The sequence below is a fragment of the Callionymus lyra genome, chromosome 8 (genome assembly GCF_982586985.1).
Source record: "Callionymus lyra chromosome 8, fCalLyr1.hap1.1, whole genome shotgun sequence".
NCBI lineage: Eukaryota > Metazoa > Chordata > Actinopteri > Syngnathiformes > Callionymidae > Callionymus > Callionymus lyra.
The window spans coordinates 10569406-10583756 of record NC_141825.1 but is presented as its reverse complement, the minus strand read 5'-3'; the positions used below and the strand labels follow the sequence as shown (position 1 = coordinate 10583756).

At 37.2% G+C, this 14351-nt stretch overlaps 1 protein-coding gene across 1 annotated transcript in view; it reads right to left on the bottom strand.

Moving 5' to 3' along the window:
• Positions 1-14351, bottom strand: part of LOC148073636 (SITS-binding protein) — a 28998-nt gene that overhangs the window by 5783 nt on the left and 8864 nt on the right. Inside the window, exons 3-6 of the mRNA XM_087797214.1 lie at positions 6941-7148; positions 5638-5788; positions 1113-1310; positions 24-292 (exon numbers count right to left, since the gene is read on the bottom strand). Coding sequence (XP_087653340.1) covers positions 24-292; positions 1113-1310; positions 5638-5788; positions 6941-7148 — 826 coding nt within the window. The remainder of the gene's footprint in view (positions 1-23; positions 293-1112; positions 1311-5637; positions 5789-6940; positions 7149-14351) is intronic.

The following is a 14351-nucleotide window of genomic DNA, read 5'->3' as shown; positions in this document are numbered from 1 at the left end:
CATCCATAAGGAAGAGGCCGTACCTCGTCCCTGCTGTCACTATGGTGGAGTCTCCCATCTTGATGGCCAGATCAGCCAGTAAGCTGATATATTTATCCCCGGTCAGAGCCTCAGGTGGTCTTAAAGCCTGCTCCTCGAACAGATTGCCCTCGCTCCCTTCCAGCAAAACATACTCCATTCCCAAATGCGCCTGCAGGGATCCCACCCGGTCCAGGAACCAGCTCACGGCTCCAGGATTTGTTACATTGAGTTTCACACAAAACTTCCCTCGCCATTGACTCATCACGGGAATCTTGAAGAAACAAACATGAAGACAACGTTAGCTTTCAGGCTCTCACAATAAACATACTTTTTTTTTTTAAAGAAAGAAAAAGACCATTTTTGTAATTGTAATTTGCGCTTAATTTAAAAATGCTAAATTATTTTTTCCCATTCATTTCTTTATTAAAATTGTCTTTAGATGATTTGGCCATTCCAGAGCTCAAGCTCCATGAAATTGGACAAATTTTACTCTCTCTTTTAGAAAGACAGACAAGGAATGTTGAAATGGAAAGCAGCATTGTGCTAAATCTGGTGCAGCCATCTTTTTAATGTAACTGCACATTGTCCTTTTAAATAAAATAAACTAAACTAAACCTTAGCATCCCGTAAAAAACAATGGATACTCCTAAAATGATCTTTTAAAAAAATATATTATGGTAAAATTCTAAAGATGTTAACTGAAGGTTATACTTGCTATCTTAGATTATTGATAGAAGTGTTGGCTACAGTCCTTCTGAGTTGAAATTGACTACCTGTTAAACCTGGAGTTGTTTTCTGGGTCAAGGTGACACGATGGCGAAAAAAACAAATTTGTATGAGGTATCCCCTTATTTGAGGAGAACGACCTCCAACACTGCATATGTATTTCTAGAAGTTAAGGTTGTCATTCACCTTGACCCAGAAGCAACACAAGGGATACCACAAACACTTTTGTTTTCAGGCCTCTGGGTCACCTTGACCCTAAGCTAACACAACGGTTAAGGTATAAATGTAAAATACGTCAGAGAGGATCCGTAACGCTAACTGGTCAGTTGGTGAAAGATAGATGTATAATGATATTTAGGTCTCACCAGCTGTCCTTGGGGGCCCGAGGGGAGACTGAGCCAGTAGTCCTCATTGCCTTCCGCAAGGGAGGTGTGGAACTGTGGGGTATCCACGCCCAGGAAAGGGGACACAGTGATGGAAATGTTAAGAAGCTTGACAAGCGAGAGGTCCCTGGTCAGTGTGTCGGACGTCCCCTTCTTCCTGCCGTTGAGGTAGTCATGGTCCTGCGAGGACGCACAACACATACGATTGTAAAGACACAACCTCAGGTATGTTAGCAACGTCTCGAAGACTTCCCACGACCAATCCCCCCCCCATTGGTCCGCACATCAATTCATGTGTTCATAATCTGGTATGTCATGAATTCTCCTACATGGCATGTTAATCTCTCCACGTTTGCAGTGAAAACCGGCCGCTGTGACACTTTGACCTCTGTCAGAACCATTTAACATTCTGTACATTGTAATCCGCTGGAATTTGCATGTTCAAATCAAAGACAGATTCAAGATTACGTAACTCGCATAATGCAAAGGAAACTGTTGTCAGAACAAAAGATGGATTAAAACCATGTTATGTAATCAATTTTATACATATTTGAATAGTCTCCTGTCTTTTTCCTTTTACATCTTGATGTCTGTAGAAAGAATGTTACACTGTAACTATGACCGTATATCTTTATTTCAAAGCTTTTAAAAAGTCTGTCTGTTTAAAAAAAACAAAAAACATTAATATATCGTATCTGGAAAACGTTTAAAATTATTAATAACCATTATTTTCCATCGCCTGCAAACCATTTTAGGGTTTTGGAACCAAAGCGTGTGGAAACTGGGACGAGAATGATCATATTGTGTAATGATTTAATAATGACAGTTTATGATCACTTGTAAAACTTGAGTGAGAGTGAAGTTTTTACAGAGGATCGTTGCCAGTTACACTTGTGCAGAGTCGCACACTTCGCGGACAATGGAAGTTTCCGTACTGCGCTGTATGTTTGGCTGATCTTTACAGGACTTATTGAGGGGAAAGTAGCTCATGTGGTGCCAAGAAAAAGGTATTCAATACCTTTGATGTCTAAAAAAAAAAAGAATCCAGAAAAAAACGTAGACCGGGCTTGATATTTGACTCTTTTCGCACCTTTTAGTAAAGTCTCTTAACTTAGTGGACTACACAACCGTATGTTTTCTTCTGTGATTTATTACCAACTCAAATTGCATTTGTCATAAACAATCCTACTCATTTTTACCGCCATTTAAACTTTGAAAGTTTCTTTATTTACTTATACTGCAAATCTTGATTATGTGCCATGCTGTGTTTTGAACTGGCAAAACTTGAAAACTTAAAGAGAGAATTATATCATTAAGATTAATGCAACTTTATTGAAAAATTGATATTTTTTCATGTAATATTGTAAACTTTGCCATAGGAAATGAGCTTCTTGGCAGAGTAATGCTATCATACTGAAGTACTTTTCTATTTACTGTTATTTCAAAAGTCCCCATTTTACTTCTGTAACCCTTCAACATCACCCAAAGGCCCGAAAGCAAACGTGTTTGTGGTATCCCTTGTGAACGACCTCCACCACAGCGTATATAATTATTGAAGCCAAGGAGGTCATTCACCTTGACCCCGAGGCAACACAAGGGATGACCAGTTATAACAGGGCTATGGTTAAAAATGTTTATAAATGTTAGAACCCTGGTGATAGCATTTATATCTATAGGCGTTTATAGCTGTTGTAATTCCTCTGCTATAACATGTAAGGAAATTAGAATTGCAATATGATAAGAAATATTTGTTTGCGATAAAAGACAAGCAGCAAGTTCAAGTCCAGCTCAACAGGGGGGGTCCATTTAACATGTTAGCATATGTTTTCTGCTAGGCCTTCAAAAACAAAACATCATTTGTTCGTTCCTTGTCCTCCTCTTATCCGGTTTTCGGGTCTTCGGCGGCAGCAGCTTCAGAAGGGAGATCCAGACTTTCCTTGCCCCGAAGCTACATCATCCAGCTGCTCCTGAGAGACACCAAAGGTGTTCCCAGACCAGCTGGGAGACATGGTCTCTTGTTCACGAGTGACAGAAGAATGGAGCAAGAGATCGACAGGCAGTAGGAGATCAGGAGTTATGCTGACTCATCAATCAATCCGTAGTGGTGAAGACAGAGCTAAGCCAGAAGACGAAGCTCTCTGTACACCGGTCGATCTAAGTCTCTACCCCCACCTATGGTATGTGGGTAGTGACCCAAAGATCAGGATCACAGGTACAAGCTGCCAAAATCAGGGTGACCGGGGCTCTCCCGTAGAGAAGAAGCAAGGTAACCCTAAAACAATACATACCCAAACATTTTTTATCTCTAGTAGTTGTGAATGGTTGTCTTTATTTGTCGCCTCCTATGAACTGGTGACTGGTCTGGAGTTGTGATGCAATCTCAAATAAAACTAATTAACAACTTATGTTGACCTGCTGCTAGCGACTATGCTAGAGAATGTGTTTCCCAACGGTGTACGATAATCAATAGAATTCAGTTAACACACTGAGACCCTTGGGTACACAATTGTTGCCATAGAGACGCCCCCCCGCCCCCCAACCCTATCTATGCCAAAATTGCAAGGCAGTTGGAGAATCAAGAAGTTTGTAATGTCTAGTACTAGCTCAGATTAAAAAAAAACATCTGTCCAGAATCCACTAGGGGGACACCCCTCAGGGGGGCTATCCTGAAAGGTGGTTGAGTAACCTCCGGTGGTTTCCCTCTTGGAACGATTGAGTATCGGACCCTTTTTTCCGAGAGACAATCCTGAAGGCTAAGCCAAGAGAAATAATTTTCGGCCACCTTTTTAGGTCACTGCGCGAAGCTAGTTTATACAGTAGAGTACACTTTACAATGGAGTCTGCATATTGTAATAGCTGTCACGTGTCTCCCAATTCCTGTCCCCGGGTTGGAGTAGACGGTCAAATGGTTCTCTCAACAAATATGGGGCACATCGGTTTCTGTGATTAAGTACATGATGTTCCTCGTTTTACAGCATCGGGCAATAAAAGAGCTTCAACTACATTAACACTTCATAATAAGTGGAATTTTCTTTCAAGCAGCCAATAAGTTTAAACAGCTTTTCCACATGGTATGACATCTTAGTGAACCTTTTTGGTTCTGTCTGGCTTTGGAAATCCACTCAATAGAAAGATTTCATTGGTGGCCACTGAGCATTTAACGTCTCGTTGAAGATCAATGGAGTCCACGGGAAAATGAAATTTAAAAATAAATGAATTGACACAAACAAATAAAACCGTATCAACCTTAGAATAAGATGTACAAAACACTCACACTAATGGGATCAAACCAGAAATACTTAGCATGAGGCGACTTTAAGGATAATAATAAAAAAGCAACCCAAATGTAAATCTCAGAATCAAACAGATAAGTTATCCAAGTGTTTATCTCTTTCTGCTCTGAACCCAGAAAAATACTTGTCCAATCTCACACAGGGTTTGGCCAACATCACAGTCAATAAGCAATAAAAACTATCTGAGTCGTTCCATCAGGACTTATTTATGGCCTAATGCTTTATTAATTCAAACATGCTTCCTCTTAAAAATGTCATCAGGATGCATCGCAGGATATTTTCCACAAGACTTTCCAAAGAGCTGCAGGGTTTTTTTTTTCAGAGTGAGGAACCAGACCGTGAAATAAATCTATTGATTTTTCCAAGGATTTTCTAAAAACAAAACAATGATATCTATAGCAAAAATTGAGCATCTTTACTTTTTAAGAACTAATCCTTGACAGTGCCAGTCACAGACTTATTTTATGGCATGATCAGTTGAATGTCTCTGTGTCTTTTGTTCCGTCCTTTATCTCATTTTAAAGCCCCAATAGGTCAGATTATAAACGATGTTTCTGGCTCCCTCTAGTGTTGGATTAGTGTAACTTCATTGTTGTCAAATCTCTGTTTTACTGTTGAGAGTATTCTGTGTGACAATTGTTTACAAAATTAGATTTTTTTGGGGTCTGTACTTCAGTCTCTTGACACTTAAAGATAATCTGGAAAGGTCGTCCAATCCATGATGAATAATATTGTTAGTAATAACAGTTTAAGAGAAATAACAGAGTAATATCGGAATATATATATATATATTACACCTGTCAAACGGTAATGCAGGAGTCCTAAGGCGAGCTCAGGGAGGGGGAAAACCTCTCATGGAGCAGAAGGGCAAAAGCTCGCTTGATCTTGATTATAATATTAATAATAATAATAATAATCTCTATTTATATAGCGCCTTTCTAGACCAGGGTCACAAAGTGCTTTGACAGCCATAAATATATGGAAAATGTGAAAAAAGTCTAAATGTCTAAATTACGTGGCCACCCATAATTTTCATTATAATTATTCAACTCTAAATATAAGTAGTAACAGGCATTTTTCATGTTTTCATTTTCCTTGTCCTCGAAATAATGTAACAAAAAAAAGGTCTGCATATAATTGATACATATTTAAATATATTCATGTTTTATTGAGGCACAATTTTTCTTCGCACCGGCCTCAGCTTGAGAACGTACCATTTCTGAGAGGAGAGTGGTGGAATGTTCACTGAGGCTGATGACTCCCTCTCCTAACTGGTGTCTCCTCAGACGATTGGAGAAGGTCCTCAGCTCCCTCTCCATCTTCGGCCCCGAGTCCACCGAGGCCAGGAGCTTCCAGAAAGGCAGCCTGAGGAATCACGATGAATGAATTGTCCATCAATTCTATTCATCATGTACATGTTCAGTGGCACCTTTTGACGTCATTATTATTTAAATATATATATATTTATATATATATATATATATATATATATATATATATATATATATATTATTTAAATGGATTTATTAATCTAAATAGTATCTTAATTTGAAGTAATTTAAAATTAATTAATTTGAAGTAAATTTTAAAGTTACAAAATGTAATCAAGAGAAAACTGTTGTTTTTTTTTACGCCTTGTTAATAATTATGTTTATGTTTATGTCTCAGGGTCAAGAGGACCTGAAAACAAATTTGTTTCGGGGTAACCTTGACCCTGACATATCACAAGGGTTAAGCAACATGTGACTCTTGCCATGGTCATTTATCCATCACCTTAAAAAAAAAGTGCGGCCCGGGGGCCACATTCAGCCTGTGCCTGTATTTATGTGGCCCTCACCAGGTCATAGTAATTATTATTAAAAAATAAATAACATTGTAATTGAATGAAAACATTATAATGTGTCATATCTTAACCCCTGGAATATTCAAATAGTTCTTAATTTATAATAATATGAATCAAATAACTGCCATGGTGTAGAGCTGAGCCAAAAGGTCAAAGTACTGTGCTGTGTCCCAAATCATGCACTTCTCTGAGTGCACTGGTTTATAGTACACATTGCACGTTGTTGATCAGTGCGCAAATTTTTGACATATAGTACTGTCTCAAATCAAAAACTACACACTTACAGGTAATGACTCGACAGCTTCTTCTTCTACTACTATTTAATGCTGATTGCACCCGAAATTTGACAGCGCTTTTCGCCACTAGAAACAAGTTATTAAGTTGTGTTTTATTGTTGTTGTGGTGTTTTGTGGTAAAATAAGTTTTTTCTCGAGACATTTACGCCGGTATCTGCTTCGTCAGTGACGTAGCTTCCGTTTAGCGTCATCTACGTCACTAAGATGGCGGCCGTTGATGGTGGAAAAAGTCCATCAATCCACACTCAATTTTCTGGACGTGAGTGCTCATTGCGCACTTCATTTTCTCACACTGCTCATTGGGATGCACTCAAAATACTAAGTGTAAGTGCAGAAGTGCTCGATTTTGGGACATGGTCACGTCAAACGTTTACTCACCACAGAGTCTTCAGGTTGGGCAGCTCCCTGGCGTCGGACGAGAGCTGCCGAGCTGCTTCTTGGTGAACAGCTTTCACATTTTGGGCCACGCACACCGTGTACTGCAGGGGGAGACGCTCCATACTAGGCAGCGACTGCAGGCAGAACTGCTGACCGCTGTCCAGCTCCAGCTGCAGGGGGACGTCCGGCGACACCAGCACCGCCACACCTGCGTGACACGTGACGGAGGCGTTAAGAAGAAGAAAGTAAAAAAAAAGTCCTCGGAAATGTAAGCCGGAGGACGAGATTCCTGTGATATGACATAGTGATATTCACGCTGGGATGAGTGTTGTGGGAGTGAAGCTGCGTCAGCTAACATCGCTGCTCTCAGATGTGAGAAACACTCGTTAGAATGAGATACGGCGTCAGGATGAGGTTACCTTTGCCGCCGAGATCAGCTTCCAGTTCTCACAGGAGAAGCACAACATCAATAATAATATAATAAACATTATATGGAATATAACATCATAGTAATAATTGGATAATAATAATGAGAAGAAAAAAATAATTATTAAATATAATTCTGTTCTGCAGCGGATACTGATTTAGAAACAGCTGTTGAATGAAATATAACTTGAGCTATGCAATATCTAATATCTTATTTATATATATATGTATATATATATATATATATATATATATACATATATATATTATTTATTCTATTTATAACATATTGCACTATTTTTAACTTATTTATATTTATACTTTTATGTACATTAATTATGATATGCAATATTTAAAATGTTATTTATTGATTCTGTTTATACTATATTGCACTATTTTTAACTTATTAATATTTATATTTATACTTTTTATAGATACATTCACTCTGCTGTATTTTTTAACTGTTTCCAAGCAATGAGTGTTTTCTGTGGAATGACAATAAAAGAAAGTCTAAATTCTATAATTACATAGTATAATAAAATAATTGAATTACTGAAACAAAAATAATAATACAAACAGGTTCCATAAATTGTCTTTATTTTTTTTAGCCATTTTTTTACCATTATTTTATTCATATTTTTTACTATTATGTGAATATTTTCTTAACTGTTTTATGTCATACATTTAAAAATAAAGACTAATCAAAAATGTTGAAAGTATATTGAAACTCTATAACCTTTGACAGAATCTAGAACTTCTTGTTATTGTGGATCGATACTTGAAAGGTGGATATATATACATTTATTCAATTATTAAAATTAAATAGTAATAAAAAAACGACTCTGTTTATTCTCGAGAAAGTTTGAACTCACTGATAATTCATTAACGACGAGTTTTTAATATAGTTAGTGAAAAAAGATGATTGACGCCTCAGACAGTGTCTTCTGAAGATTTTGAAAAAAGAAGCAGATAATTGTGTCTGCAGATGTAGCTGCCCTGCCAGGAATGCCTGGTCCCTCTCAGGTTTCTGTGCCCCCTACCCCGGCTGCCCCTCACTCATCCTCTCACCGTGCACCTACTTTCCCTTCTTTTCTCGGCCAGCATAATCTCCTCAGCGAGATTTTGATCTGCTCAAAAAAAAAATTACAGGCAAACAACAAAAAAAAGAAAAAACCTCCTACGTCCGGTTTAAGAAACCCTAGTTGAGCGCTTGGCTCGCTTCCGCCCTCTCTAGTTTCAATGGGTCCAGTGTTCTGGAGCGGGCCGGGACCAGGAACGGGCAGGAGACTCGTGTACCACTTTATAATCAGATTAATAGTTTGACGGATCAGTGTTGAAGTTCTGCATAAAGCTCAGTGAAGATCCTAAAGCTCGAGGTGATTCTCACGTGTTTGCAATGGATAATGTCAAAGAGATACTGGTAACACCTCAGCTGCTTCTCGCAACGTATTAGGTCACACTGCACTGCCTGCACTGTATATACTGTTTAATCTGGAGCAAATATACATATATATTGTTACATTTCAACTGGTATTTTCCTGTTTGTTATTTTCACGATAACAAGTTGAGTTAAGTTAAGGTTTTCTCTTAATCACCACTTTAAGAATTTAGTTTTTAAGTCTATATTAAATGTATTTGAGATGAATCTCCTTCACTAACACTGAATGGTTTCTTGTTAATACCTTGCGCAGCAACATCTTTTATTTGAGTTATAATTATCACCGGGCGCTGTTTATTTATTTTTATGTATTTTTTGGGGGAAAACATTTTTACTTTGTCGACATTTCACAGTTGTCTTCTTTGTGTAGTTTGTTTTACGGACGGTGGTTTGTTCGTTTGTCTGTGAAAAATGATTATTATTAATATATATATATTTTTTGGAAAATTCTCAAGATTGCTGGTCCAATGCTGTTAAACTCTATCATACAAAGGCGGAGAAAGTATTTTAGCAAACAAGGTCACGGGCCAAACATAATTTATATTTACCGAAATGTCTATAACCCTGTCTGAGTTTGACTCACGTGTTGATTATGGTGTGAATCTACTCCGAGCACTCTGGTTTCCTCCCAGAGTGCAAAAAAAATAAAGGAGAATGATTGCACTGTTAGTATTTTTTTAGGTCTCCCCTGCCTATCACCCGAAGCGGCTGGGACAGGCTTGTGCCCCCTGCTGGCTCGATAAGGTAATAAGCGTCAGTAATAATAATTTTGAAGGGACCAGATTTTGCTGTAGTTCCGACTACATTTAGAGAAGTCTTTCATTTATTAAACACAGAATTTAAACTAAATAAAAATAAATCCACAAAACAACTTTTATGTGACCTAAGTATGAAAATGCATTGGTAGTAAAAACCTGTTTTAGAGCTCGTCGAGCAAATGGCACAAGCATTATTTCAAGTCAGTGGGTTTCCACCAGTTCATGGACTTTAATAAAAATTGATTTGGTTGTATGATGTTTAATGAGGTCCTTGGCAGAGGTATGCACTCTTCTAGTGCATTTCTACTATAAGGCTGTTTATATTTTGTTTCAGAATCATCTTCCAGTTTCAGTTTCATCCCATTGTCTGGTCACACATTTTCCAAATATTATTTAAGAAGGAGAATAAGACAAAAACATGCTGTTATGTTAAGAAAAAAAACTTAACTAAAGTTTAATGAAAATACTGTTTTTTAAGATGTTTGTTTTGTCATAAATTGTTCCTTTTAAACAACAATAAAAACCTTTTCCAACTATTTTTTTTCATTTCTTCTAACCATAATACTTCTACGTTGATTTATATTTCAAAATTACATTTTTTCTTTAGCATCACCACAATTTCAACACATTTTCCTTCTCTAATAAAAAACAAAACAAAAACAAAATTGCTACAGAATTGTTATCTTCGCTAATATACATTAAAAACCATCTTGGTGGATAAAATATTGTCTCCTGATATCATCATTCATTCAATGAACGCGCAGAACCCCAGTAAAAAAAGCGAAGCTACAAACCAATAACAAGGAAGTTGCGACTGAAGATGCACGAGGACAATAAGTAAAGCAGTGGAGAAAGTGTTCCAGCTCTGGTAGGATGGAGAAGGAATGCAGCAGTGGAAATAGAGTCCACCAGACACCAGTGATGTGCAGATGCAGCACGTGGCAAAACGTCTTTTATGTGCACACGAGCTGGAAAGTGGAGTTTGCCGGCGAGATATGGAAGTTGTATTTAACTTTTATGGGAACTGACAGAAGGAAATTGGGACGGAGCAGTGAAAGTTTCTTGTTCAGCCAAACGACACTGGAATTTTTTCCACTCTGTGAAAGAGGATGGAAATCTTACTAGGATTTTTTTTTTTTTTAGTTCCATAAAACCTTCCAGGTGATGGAGATATTGATGACTGACTGAATCATCCTGTATATCCAGCACCAACAAACATCACAGATCTCATACAAACATTTACTTCCATGATGGGACGGCCCTTATAGTCTGACCTACTGCCAACCTCCGAATGTAGATATGGAGCCAGGGCCTTCAGTTATCAAGCTCCTCAGCTGTGGAACAACTGACCAAATATGGACAAAGAAATTGTCTCTCTTTTCCGGTCATCATGTCCAATCCATGGTTCTTACTCGCCCTCTTCCTCGCCTTCTCCCCTGTTCTCCACGCTGCTGGATCCAGGATCTCCTACACCTTGCCCTGATGGTTCCACCAGATCCAGCATCCTTTCCATGAACCTGTCTGGACTCTGCTGCCTCTTCTCTAAACGGTTCTCCTTAATCTGCCAGTCACTCTCTCTCCCCTCTCTCTCCATCCATGCTTGGACCTGCTTTTCTATTCTCTTATTCATATTAAGTTTAGTTTGAACTAAAAAATGTTTTTGGATTTGGAACTTTAACACTTGTAATCTCTGGGTCAAGGTGACCCAAAGGCCTAAAAAAATCCCTTGCCTTGTTTGCCCTAGCTTCTATAAATACATATGCAGTGGTGTATGTCGTTTATCTGTACCCGGAGAAGACAAAAAGGGATACCACAAACACATTAGTTTTCGGGGCCTCTGGTTCACCTTGATCCTGAGATAACACAATGGTTGAATTAAATTGAAATTGAATTAAATAATAAGCATCATAGATGGTTGCCTTCTTTTCTCTAATGCTTTCTTAAATATATACTTGCGTGATCTATCTACTAGTTTTGACAGTTTTGACCAACACAATTTTGTTAGTTTTTTAGAGGGCAAAGTGTAGAGATATGCAAGGCTGAGTCAGCAAGTATTTTAACTCTGTTTTTAGAAACTTAATCAATGAAGTCAAATGTTTTTTTCTTACTTTGGACTTTTTTTACAACAAAGAAATCCTCCCCAGTGAAATGACGACCAATCACCCCAACCTGGATAATGTATATAGAGCTTCACTACAAGAGATACATTGTTGGTTTGATTTTTTATTCTCCTAAAAAATGTCAATAGTGTTCTTTCGTTGTGTGTTTTTTATCTAAACACAAGGTAAATGGGAGGTACCATTCTAATGGCAATCTACACCGTCACTTAAGCACGTGACCATCATTGATTGAACCATTTGAAATGATTCCCTTCAACACAACAGCAAGGCTTCCGTGATGAAGCTTTTTCTGTTGGATTTCTGGTGTAAACCAATGACTTTGTTAGCTCTGCTTGCTATTCTAACTCGTTCATGGATCGCTCACTTTAGCCATGAAATGTGTGCTACAAGTGAAAGTTTCTACCTCAGTTTAACTATTATTTAATCCAGTATTATTGATAAAAGTAATCACAAATACTAGTGTAGTAACCTTTAATTTGTTTCTATTTTGTTCTTGGTGTAGTAGTACATATGGACGGTATGATAGATATGGTATATCTATGTATATACATTTTTATATATATCTATATATATATATAAAGAAGAGAAAGTTTACTACACTAGCATTTATGATTACTTTTTATCAAATATACTCGATTAAATAATAGTTAAACTTAGGTAGAAACTTTCATTTATAGCACATACATCATGGCTCACATATACAATATTTAGAGGGAACAACGCATTTTTTTGCATACATTTTGAAAAAATGTTCAGGAATAAAATGTAAAAAAAATATTTCCATATATACTTCTTGAAAGGCAAAACAATGATTAATACAGTTAGTATACTTTCATAAAATAATTTAAACATAACAAGTAAAAAACAATCTAATATTGTTAATAATATTAATAATTTAATTAATATTAATATTTATATTCTATGGATCATCGTAGGATATTTGCACTCAAGTGTGCGAGCAAGCGTCTTAATATCAAACGTATACATATTATACAACATCAATAAACTTTATTAATAGAGTCACCAGGCGATTAAACATATCAACTCTCTCTAGTTATATAAGTATATGACACACACACCGAGGGGAGCAGGAATCATTTACTTACTTAAAGCCAATGAAGCAGGTTTGAAAACCTTGAGTCACAGCCAAGGTGGGGTACCCAAGAATTAGAGGGGTAGCAAGAGGGGACTTCTATTTTTAGAACAATTCCTTGAACACTCCGAGCTTCCCATGGATATTTTCCACCAGCCCCTCAAAAAGAAAACCCACAAGTGTGACTGGTGGGTTTTCCGCTCACCTCGACAGCAGGTAGGCCCCCCGGAAAATAAACGTTTATTAAGGGGGGGTCAAATAAATCTACAGCTGTGGTGCATAAATGAAAGACGTGACAGAAACACTTATGCATTGTGGACCTTAGTGGCCAGACTGTAAATGTTCTTTAGTCTTGTTCTGTCTGTGCTTTAAGGAAGTGGAGGTGACCCTAAAATATTCCCGAGGGGTCACCAGAAGCTGATAGAATAAAGGAAAGTGCCTCATTACTCATCTAGAATTAGTTTATTATATATTTTTGTAAAATTCAATGGAGAAACAAACTACACACTAAACACACCAAGGTCAAAATCTAAACACAAATGGACAAAAAAAAAGTTGACTCATTCAACTTGTGGCCATTACTTTAAGAAATACTTATCTAAGTAAGTAAGTAAGTAAAGGTTATTTGTAGAGTGCCTTTTTCTGACCAGGGTCACAAAGCGCTTGAATAATCAAAAGCAATACACAGTTAAAATACATACTTAAAAGGCCAAGATAACAAAGAGACAAACACAGCAGCAACTAGAAAACCAAGAGAAAGCCTCGCTCTGAAAGTAAGAACTAGACTTTTAAAATGAATCCCGAAAGAATTTAGCAGCCAGTGCAGAGTTTTAAGGATCGGGGAAATGTGAGTTCTTCTACTAGAGCAGGTCAGAATTCTAAGTGTTTTCACTCAGCCATTGTTTGATTTCTAGCAAACAATCATTCTCTGAGCTTAAACCTATGCTTATGTTATTACATTACACTTTTTTTTTTAACTTTTTTGTAGTTTAAGCGTTAGCTACCTTTATGTTCTCCATCTATTTGTTTTCTAATGGGATACTGAAGCGTATCCCAGCTACTCAGGGCAAGAAACAAACTCACAGTATAGACGAGTCCTTTTACACGCACACACCAATTGAATGTTATTAATTATCTGCTAACTTCAGTGTGTTTTTGGCTTGTAGGAGGAAACCAGAGTTCACAGAGTTTTTCTAACACCACAGATATATAACTACATCTTCCCTTTGCTTTTTATTTTTGTATGAAATTAAAATAATCTCCGGGATGCTCAGATGAATATTGAGTGAACAGATGTTTCCACTGTGGAAAATATATTTGCAAGCCATATTAAAAAAAAAAAAACGATGACAGCCTCCCTTTGATCTCCCATTATTTATACATTCCCAATTCCATGTATTGAAAAAGTAATTAAATGTTCCCGCTCTCTTCCAGTTGTCAATTTAAAATGAACAATGTGTTCTGAGCAAAGACCACAAGTGTAAAAAAAACGTTTCCTTCCGACTGTCAAAGGATCGGCTCGAGAGAGGATCACATGTGTAAACACTTTCTTTTCTGTCCAGAGTTTTCAAGCGAT